The 10,000-nt window shown below is 42.2% G+C and overlaps 1 protein-coding gene across 1 annotated transcript in view; it reads left to right on the top strand.

Moving 5' to 3' along the window:
* The window catches only part of LOC133444586 (ethanolamine kinase 1-like), a 66,088-nt gene that overhangs the window by 20,912 nt on the left and 35,176 nt on the right, over window positions 1-10,000 (top strand). The window contains exons 4-6 of the mRNA XM_061722433.1: window positions 8,600-8,739; window positions 8,821-8,904; window positions 9,237-9,397. Coding sequence (XP_061578417.1) covers window positions 8,600-8,739; window positions 8,821-8,904; window positions 9,237-9,397 — 385 coding nt within the window. The remainder of the gene's footprint in view (window positions 1-8,599; window positions 8,740-8,820; window positions 8,905-9,236; window positions 9,398-10,000) is intronic.

A 10,000-nucleotide genomic window follows, 5' to 3' on the forward strand; every position in this document is an offset into this window, starting at 1 on the left:
GATTTTTTTTTTCATTATGCACTTCGAGAATGTCGAGAAAAAAATTTTGTGAATAAAGTTGAAATGTTGAGAAAAAAGGCGAAATTTCGACTTTATTCTTTCTGGAATTGTATTTCAACATTAATCTCGACATTTCAACTTTTTTCTCAAAGTGCACAATGAAAAATAAATCTTCCCCTCTCAAATATTTTTTCTCCTGCACGGCCCTAATACTCTTCCGTAATTTTTCCACATTTCTCCCAGTCTTTTTCTTTTTCCACGACACATTGGTTTTCTTTTCCACGTCTATGTAGGAAAGTGGATCCAAAGATCTAAAGACTAAACTGGTTTAAAGATTAAACCAGAGGAAACAACTTAAAACATTTATATTGGGGATTTTTGTTAGAACTTTTCGTCTCGTTTTGGTTCAACGAAAATGAAGACACATTTTAGCAGAGTTTTTATTTTGTAATCCACATTTTAGTCTGGTTTTTATTCCTCTACGATATTGCATTATATATTTAATTATTGTTATTGTCACATGACCAGCATTTTCGTTGCGTCTCGTTTTCCTCAGGTGATAAAGGTTTGTTGACGATATTTAGTCATAATTTTCGTTGGCGAAAGCAACTTTAGACGTGAGCGACGGCGTCGTGTCTAACCTCCAGTAAACTACGTGCTTACTTGGCCTTTCGTCAGGGGTCACGCTCGTGTTAAACCTGGAACTGAAGCCTGTGGGGCTCCACATCTGCACCACATCTGCACCACATCTGGAGGCCCAATAGAGGGCGCCACACCGTGACACATGCGCGTGGGACCAGCTGAGTCCGGAGCCGTTTCCAGGCGGCTGGAGCTCCAAATGATCCAGAACTCCTGGACCGGGACCAAGACCAGGACCAGGACCAAGACCTGGACCGGGACCAGGACCTGGACCAGGACCAGGACCAGGACCAGGACCAGGACCAGGACCTGGACCTGGACCAGGACCAGGACCAGGACCTGGACCAGGACCAGGACCTGGACCAGAACCAGAACCAGGACCAGGAGGATCAGAGCTGGCGGCGTGGGGGGAGTAAACGCAGAGTTGAGCCTGCAGCTGCATCTGTGATGTGAAGACACATGTGGAAACATAAGAAAAGGGAAAAAAAGGGATTTGAAAAGAGTGTTGGAGGAGGTTACTGCCGGTGGAGGGAGGGAGAGGGAGAAGGAGAGGGAGAGGGAGAGGGAGAGAGAGAGACCTCCTGCCGTCTCTCTCGTTTCAACCTCTCACACCAAACAAAGCAGCAGAAAGTATAAAATCATCATCGCGGCTGCTGTTTGAGCTGATGTTTATTTGTTTGTGTATTTCTTTAATTATTCAGATCCCCATAGCCATCACTCCGTTGTGGGAGTGAAGGCTATTCTTCCTATGCTCCTCACACAGGACACAATTATATACATAGTTTTAGTTTTTAGTTTATTTATTTAGCAATGTAAGACAAATATGAAAAAAACATGAAAAACAATGAAATAACATTCAAGGAAAGGAAGAAGCCTGATGGCTTATATAGAATCCTTTCCATATATGAATTAAAAAACAAAACAAAGCTATACAAGGGAGAGTAAAAAAAAACAAAAAAACACAAGAAAATGTAACTCAGATCAAATAATGAACATTACAAAGATGAAACAATAAGAAAGTTCTTTAAATGTTTTTTTTGAATATTGGCAAGGATGGTGATGATTTAAGAGATTTATTGAGTGAATTCCACAAGTGGGGGCCTCTGTAAGTGATGAAAGATTGATGTTTCCTTACATACAGGACTGTCTCAGAAAATTAGAATATTGTGATCAAGTTCTTTATTTTCTGTAATGCAATTAAAAAAAACTAAAATGTCATACATTCTGGATTCATTACAAATCAACTGAAATATTGCAAGCCTTTTATTATTTTAATATTGCTGATTATGGTTTACAGTTTAAGATTCCCAGAATATTCTTATTTTTTGAGATAGGATATTTGACTGTAAACCATGATCAGCAATATTAAAATAATAAAAGGCTTGCAATATTTCAGTTGATTTGTAATGAATCCAGAATGTATGACATTTTTTGTAATTGCATTACAAAAAATCATAATATTCAAATTTTCTGAGACAGTCCTGTAATAAAAACGTACAGAATAACAATAAAGTATATTATTTCTTTATTTTTGGTATTTTATTCTTTATTTCATTCATTAAAAGAAAAACAAAACAGTTCAATATTATTACAACAAATCTCTTTCCTTGAATGAGAGGTGTCTGTAATTTCACAGTACAAAAAGCTAAAAAAGGTATGAAAAGGAGATGTGTCTCCATCGTTGGAGTTAAATTCTGGAATGATGCCAACATAAATTTAAAAACATGTCATTCTTTTGTTGTATTTAAGAAAATGGTTTGTAAAGCTATTTTTGAAGCTTAAAAGTGCAATTGACCATCTGTTAATGTTTCTTTGCTTTTCTATTGTTTCTTTGCCTTTTGTTGTTTCTTTGCTTTTCTCTTTTTGGTTTTCTGCAGGTCGGTAGCCAAAAATAGAAAGTTGGTACAATAGGATAGGCTTTTATAAGCAATTTGCTTCTGACTATGCCTTTTCAGTTATTGTTCAACACAGTTTTTTGGTTTTGTATGAAAAGTTAATGCTGTGTACAATGTTTTTTTGGTGTTGTTTTGTGTTGCAATGACTGAATAAACTTCATTCATTCATTCATTCAACGGGAACAGAAATAGATAGATGTTCAGATGTTTCCCAAGGCTGCTGCAGAAGTCGTTACCATGGAAACTTCAAATAAACGCCCTTATTTGGTGTTTCACGGTATTCCTCTTATGATCTACGTGTGTTTCTGTGAAATCATTGAATCATAATCGTGTTTATCAAAACACAAAAGAAGCAAAAAAGGAAAGAATTCATGTGGGCAACACTAAGTACCTCTTTACTGATAAGATGGAAGAGCTGCAGCCGGGAGGTGATCATAATCAATCAGCTGATCATCATTATAATCAATCAGCTGATCATCATAATCAATAAGCTGATCATCATAATCAATCAGCCAGAACCTGGAACCAGAATCTGGAACTAGAAACTGGAACTAAAACCTGGAACCAGACGAGTCTTTTCTCTCCGTCTTTAGTCTATAAAGCATCTTTAAAGGGATTGTGACATGAAAAACACATTTTTCTTGATTTTTTGTGTTTTGTTGGGTGTCTTAACATCAATTACACCCAAAAAACAACGAACTTTTAACATTCAGTGTATTGTGTGCTTTCTGGGATTTTCCGCATAACTGTGCAAAAACGGCGCATGTGGTTTTGTGGCGGGTCGTTACGTAACGATCCGCTAAATCACCGCCCCCTCCACCCAGCTCCCTGTCTCCTCTCCTCTCCAGCGCACCATAAAGGCTGATTTATGGTTCCGCGTTACACCGACGCAGAGCCTACGGCGTAGGGTTACGCAGCGACGCGCTCGGAAAGCTGAACCCTACGGCGTAGGCTCTGCGTCGATTTAACGCGGAACCATAAATCAGGCTTAACACGGAGCTGTTTAGAGCCTCTTTTGTTCTAATCACCGGAGGAAAACTGCTAAGAAGACCCGCGGCCACTGACGACTTAAGATAAGGGGACAGTGCTGCTTGCATGCCTTTATTTTTATGATTGTTTGCGGTGGACTGCTTCGCCGTGCTGCTTTTCCGTGCATGCTTCGCCTGTCGCTCCCGGCTTAACTCTCCGACGCCGCTGTGAGCGTATGGCTGGAGGAGGAGGAGGTTTGGAGGAGGAGCGGGGCAATGATTGACAGGAAAGGGGGAAAAGGAAGCGTTTTTCACGGCGCAAAAAAACACTGTAATAAAAAGCCAGGAAAAGAGTACTAGAGTGAAGTTTTTCTTGTTACACTCTTTTAGACACATTTGAGGGATGTTGGCCAAGACTTTTAATAGTGTTAAAAGCATGTTAAAAATGATGTCACAATACCTTTAAGGTCTGCTGATCTGCAGTGGCGACTTCTAAAGGGAACATTGGCCGTTAACACGTTTGTGTGCAAGATTAATCCCAGTGTCTCTGCTCAGTGTCCTTTTTGCCAGGAACTGGAAACAGTTTTTCACTGTTATTTAGAATGTCACAGACTCAAAGTGTTGTTTTACTTGTTGGAATTTGGTTTTAGGAAATGTAATGTAATCTGGTCTGGAACTGCCTTTATTTTTGGTGCAGGTTATAAAAAAGAGAGTGCAAAAAAGTGGCAGTTGTTAAACTTTGTAGTGGGACAGGCAAAACTGGCCATCTACAAAACGAGAAAAAATCAAGTAGGGAATGTTTTAGGTGAAGGTCTGCAATCAATGTTTGTTTCTTTGGTGAAAGCCAGAAAAAGGATTGATTTTACACTTTATTCACTCATGAAGAATGTTGACCAGTTTATAGATCAGTGGTGCTTTACAGATGCTCTGTGTAGTGTGGTTGAAGGGGCACTGGTTTTTAATCACTCTCTAGAATGATCTGAGAGGTTAGGATGTTTCGTCCCATGCTTTTATTCTGCTACATATGTTTTTAAGATGATTGTGTCATATTGAATGTGATTTTTATTTACTTGTATAAATAAAGATGGATTCAAATCTCTCCATCTTTAGTCTTTTCTCTCCATCTTTAGTCTTTTCTCTCCGTCTTTAGTCTTTTCTCTTTGTCTTTAGTTTTTCTCTCCGTCTCTAGTGTTTCTCTCCGTCTTCATCCCTCGTTCCTGCAAGTCTCCAGTGTTTACATCCCAGCGTCTGTTTGTCCGGCGGAGTAAACAGGTACCGCTGGTCTGAGGGTCCGGCGGCAGCTCCAGGTGCAGCTCCTCCTGATGGATGGAGGAGGAGGAGGAGAAGAAGAAGAGAAGGACTCTCTCCGTTTACAAACACCGTGTTCCGGAAGGTCGTCCGTCTTGGTTCCTGAGGACGTTTCAGAGTCGCCTTCCAGGAAAATCCAAACCTGGAAAATGAACAAAAGCAGCAAGTAAAAACAAATAGGTTTGGAAGAAACATCCCTGCAGTCAAATTTCAACTCCCCAGAGACCCCAGAGTCCAGAACCTGGAACCAGGACCTGGAACTAGAACCTGGAACCAGAACATGGAACTAGAACCTGGAAGCAGAACATGGAACTAGAACCTGGAAGCAGAACATGGAACTAGAACATGGAACTAGAACCTGGAACTAGAACCTGGAACTAGAACCTGGAACTAGAACCTGGCCCACCTCTTTCTCCCACATCAGGTGGAAATGCTTCTGTAGCTGCTAACTCAGGTCTCTTAAAGGGACCTATTATGGCATCTACAGAGGTGGAAAAAGTACTGAAAAATTGTAATTGAGTAAAAGTATCTTTACTTTGCTTAAATCTTACTCAAAGTAAAAGTAAAAGTACTCATCTTAAAAATGTACTCGAGTAAAAGTACAAAAGTACTTCATTTAAAATGTAATTTGAGTAAAAGTTACTTTCAGTTATTTAATGCAAAAAAAGAATGAGTCACGAATCAAATCCAGCACAAGTTGTTTTAATCAACTTCGAGGCATTTTAAAGTATTAATTTAATTAATTTAACATCCACACTTGTAAAAGCTCAGCTGAGCTCAGTAACATAATCTGTTTTAGGACTAGGTGAAACAATCCCGTTCATTTAAGGGATTGTTTCACCTAGTCCTAAAACAGAACAGAACTTTTACTTCCGCAGAACAGGACAAAAAGGACAGTCACAACCTGTACTGTAAAGTGCAAACTATTTTCAGTCATATTGTCCAACCGACACTAACACTAAAACCAGAATCAAAGTATTCAAACACGAAATAAAGTGCCCAATGCCCGCAGGATCCTACTATTCACAATAAACCACAATAAAATGCCCACAAGATTTTCACCATACATTTTGTACTCAGTAATTGTGAGGGGGTTCAAATGTAGCGAAGTAAAATACTTGGGTCAAAATGTACTCGAGTAAAAGTAAAAATTACATATTTCAAAAACTACTTAGAAAATTACAAATTACTCATAAAAAGTACTCAATTACAGTAAAGTGAGTAAATGTAATTTGTTACTTTCCACCCCTGGGCATCTAATACCTATTTTAAACAGGTCTTGAATGCACAGCTTCAGGCAAAGCTCCTGGTACCGATAACATTCCAGCTGACCTCCTGAAATGTGATGTTGATATGATTCCTCACCTGTACGACCTGCTAGTGACTTGCTGGCAAGCAGGCTCCATTCCTGCAGAAATGAGAAACGCTAACATCATGACATTGTACAAGCAAAAGGGTGACAAAGGTGATTGCAACAACTATCGCGGAATCTCACTCCTGAGTGTAGTCGGCAAAGTCTTTGCTAGAGTCGTATTGACAAGGCTCCAAACACTTGCCAATCCCGTCTACCCGGAATCTCATTGTGGTTTCAGAAGCAGCCGTTCAACAGCAGACATGATTTTCTCTGTGAGGCAAATTCAGGAAAAATGCAGGGAGCAAAACAGACCTCTGCACTTAGCTTTCGTAGATCTTACTAAGGCATTTTACATGGTCAGCCGCGAAGGGCTATTCATTATCTTGGATAAAATCGGATGTCCTCCAACTCTACTGGCATTGATAAAATCCTTCCACAAAGACATGTCTGCAACAATCACCTTCGAAGGTTCAACGTCAGACAGCTTTCCAATCTGCAGCGGAGTTAAGCAAGGCTGCGTGCTTGCACCTACTCTGTTTGGCATATTTTTCTCAGTTCTCTTGCATCACGCCTTCGGTGATTGCGAGGATTCGGACAGTATCTACCTTCATACAAGAACTGACGGAAAACTGTATAACCTTGCCAGACTTCGTGCCAAATCAAAGGTCCACAAAGTGTTAGTACGTGAACTACTCTTTGCTGATGATGCTGCAATAGTGTCCCATTCCACAGAAGGCCTACAGCGCTTGATGGACAGGCTCAATGTTGCTTGTTCGGACTTAGCATTGATTATCAGCATAAAGAAGACAGTAGTTATGCACCAAACGGGATCCCCATACGACGCAGAAGTCACTGTTGATGATAAAGCATTGGACTGTGTAAACCACTTTACCTATCTCGGCTCAACAATCTGTAGTGATCTCTCAATGGACAAAGAAATCGAAATCCGCATCGGTAAAGCTGCGACTACATTCAACCGCCTTAGAGCTAGAGCTTGGCAGAACAACTATCTCACGGAACGAACTAAGTGCCGCATTTATGAATCCTGCGTTCTTAGTATAATGTTATATCGGCGGAAACATGGACAACATATGCCCATCAAGAACAAAGGCTGAACTCCTTCCATATGCGTTGCCTAAGGCACATACAGGGAATTAAGTGGCAGGACAGGGTCACGAACGAAGAAGTTTTGAAACGGGCTGCATCGCTCCCGTCGCTACGTAACGACAGGAGCAGAATCTGAACGGCTCGTAGATCCACATCACACTGGACGGCTCATCCGGGCGGCTGTACAGACACTGCAGAATTTGTTGCTTTCCTCCTTCTCTGAGTTGGCAGGCTGAGGGGAGACCACTTTATATATGTTAAAGCAAGAGAAAACATGTTTTTCATAATAGGTCCCCTTTAAGTCTTAGAGAAGCGGACTGCCTCCACGGCGGTCTACCAGGACCTGGTTCTGGACCGGGTCCTGGGATAGGGGGGCAGGTCTTAAGGGGCTGACACACCAAGCCGAAAATCGACCGTCGGGCCGTCGGTAAGCGTCGGTGCTCGTCTGTCGGCATAGTTTCCCCGGTGTGTCCTGCACGTCGCCACAGGTCGGGCGCCCATCGGGACCTTTTCAGGCGATTCGACATGTCGAATCGGCGTCGGCCGTCGGTCAAACAACTCACTCTGTGATTGGCTGTTCCCAGAATTTCCCAGAATGCTTTTCATCGTCATTTGCGGACTGAATAAAAAAAAAAAAAAAACATTTCTAGCGAGAAATAAATATTTTACTTTCATAATATTCACTCAGTGAATGTACATAATCACTCGCTTGTCTTTTTCAAACCGCGCCAGAACAAAGGCTGATTTATGGTTCTGCGTTACACCAACTCAACGCAAAGATTACGGCGTAGGTTACGCGGCGACGCGCGCCGTACACCGTACCGTACGCCGTACCCTACGCTGTAGGCTCTGCGTCGATATAACGTAGAACCATAAATCAGCTCCGGAGCCGGCAGGCAGAAAATCCCGAAATTTTCGGAGCAAATTACTTAACAGGCGTAGCTACAACTGTTAGTTTTCATCTATTAAACCAACATTTATCTTCCTAAATGATTTATTTCAGCCAGCAGTAATTCTACACAGAGTTTTTTTTGTCTGTTTTGATCAGATCTCTTCTGGTCAGATTTTTGTTTGTCTGCACTTGTGTTTTCTCAATAAAGCTTTGAAAAAAAAGCGCTGTCCTCCTCCTTGAGCCCCTGAATACAGACTACCGCTGCCTGCTGGTATCTCTCACGCATGCGCAGAACGTACGTGCTAGTTCGCCGTCGGGTGTCGTATTTGCGGTGTGTCTAGTGAGCCCGACACAGCAGTCGGCAGAGTGCGGGGGAAGTCGGGTTGGTGTGTCAAGGCCTTTAGACTCCTCTGACTCCAACACTGTCCCCCCCCAGTCCTGCAGGCCTGCAGCTGCCCAGCTGGGAGACTCTGTCCTCAGAGGTGGAGTCTCTGCAGAGACACCTGTCCCAGGTGGACTCACCTACAGTCCTCTGCCACAACGACCTGCTGACCAAGAACATCATCCACCACCAAGGTGAGGAGGGACGGGGGTGGGGGCCGGGGCAGGGGGGGGGCTGCATCGGTCGCCACGGTAACCGCCTCCTCTCTCCTCCAGGGACGGTGAAGTTCATCGACTACGAATACGCAGACTACAACTACCAGGCCTTCGACATCGGAAACCACTTCAACGAGTTTGCAGGTTCATCCCTCCATCATCCATCCATCATCCATCCATCATCCATCCATCATCCATCCATCATCCATCCATCCATCCATCCATCCATCCATCCATCCATCCATCCATCCATCCATCCATCATCCATCCATCCATCCATCATCCATCCATCATCCATCCATCCATCCATCCATCCATCCATCCATCCATCCATCCATCCATCCATCCATCCATCATCCATCCATCCATCCATCCATCCATCCATCACTGTTATTGATCCATGTTGTGATTACTTCTGTCTTCACCTCCACCTGAACTGTGCTCCTCCCTCCATCTCCATCTCCATGGTGATGCAGGTGTGACAGATGTGGACTACAGCCGGTACCCGACCTTTGACCTGCAGAGGGACTGGCTGACGGTCTACCTGCAGAGCTACAAGACCAGCAGGGGGCGGGAGGCCGTCGTCACGGAGACCGAGGTGGAGCGGCTCCACGTTCAGGTCTGCAAGTTCTCCCTGGTGAGTAGAGCAGGCCACGCCCCCTGTGACGTCAGACCACGCCCCCTGTGACATCACAGGTCTGGATCTGGACCCTAGTGGTCTGTAGAGGACCTGCAGGTCTGGATCTGGACCAGGGGTGTCAAACTCATTTTGCTTGGCGGGCCGGATTTTACTATTGTTATCTAATCCAATATCAGTTTAGTTAATTTTATAGGAAATATGCACTTTGTTTACACTCTAATTATGTAAAATATTTTTCTTCAGGATCTTTTCTTGATATTTCTCGGTTTTTTTTCAAATTATGTAAGATACTTTTAATATCATTTTACAAATGATAAACAGAAACAAGTATGTTTTTTTTATATTTCGCTTTTTTATAGGAAATTTAATTAAAAGCAAAATCTTTCTTATTACATCCGAGAGATTTTTCCAGTACAATTAAGTGTATTTATTTTTAAAAATTGGCGCGGATATTTACGCCAGTGTGCCGAAAAAGTCAGCACTTCTTTTTTAACTGTTTTACTTTGTCACTATTCTCGTATTCGAAACTGAAATTCTCCGAATAAATATCTTCTATCATCTTTTTTAGCAGTGATATTTTTCCTGCGAAAATATATAATA

This window comes from Cololabis saira, chromosome 5 (genome assembly GCF_033807715.1).
Source record: "Cololabis saira isolate AMF1-May2022 chromosome 5, fColSai1.1, whole genome shotgun sequence".
Lineage (NCBI taxonomy): Eukaryota > Metazoa > Chordata > Actinopteri > Beloniformes > Belonidae > Cololabis > Cololabis saira.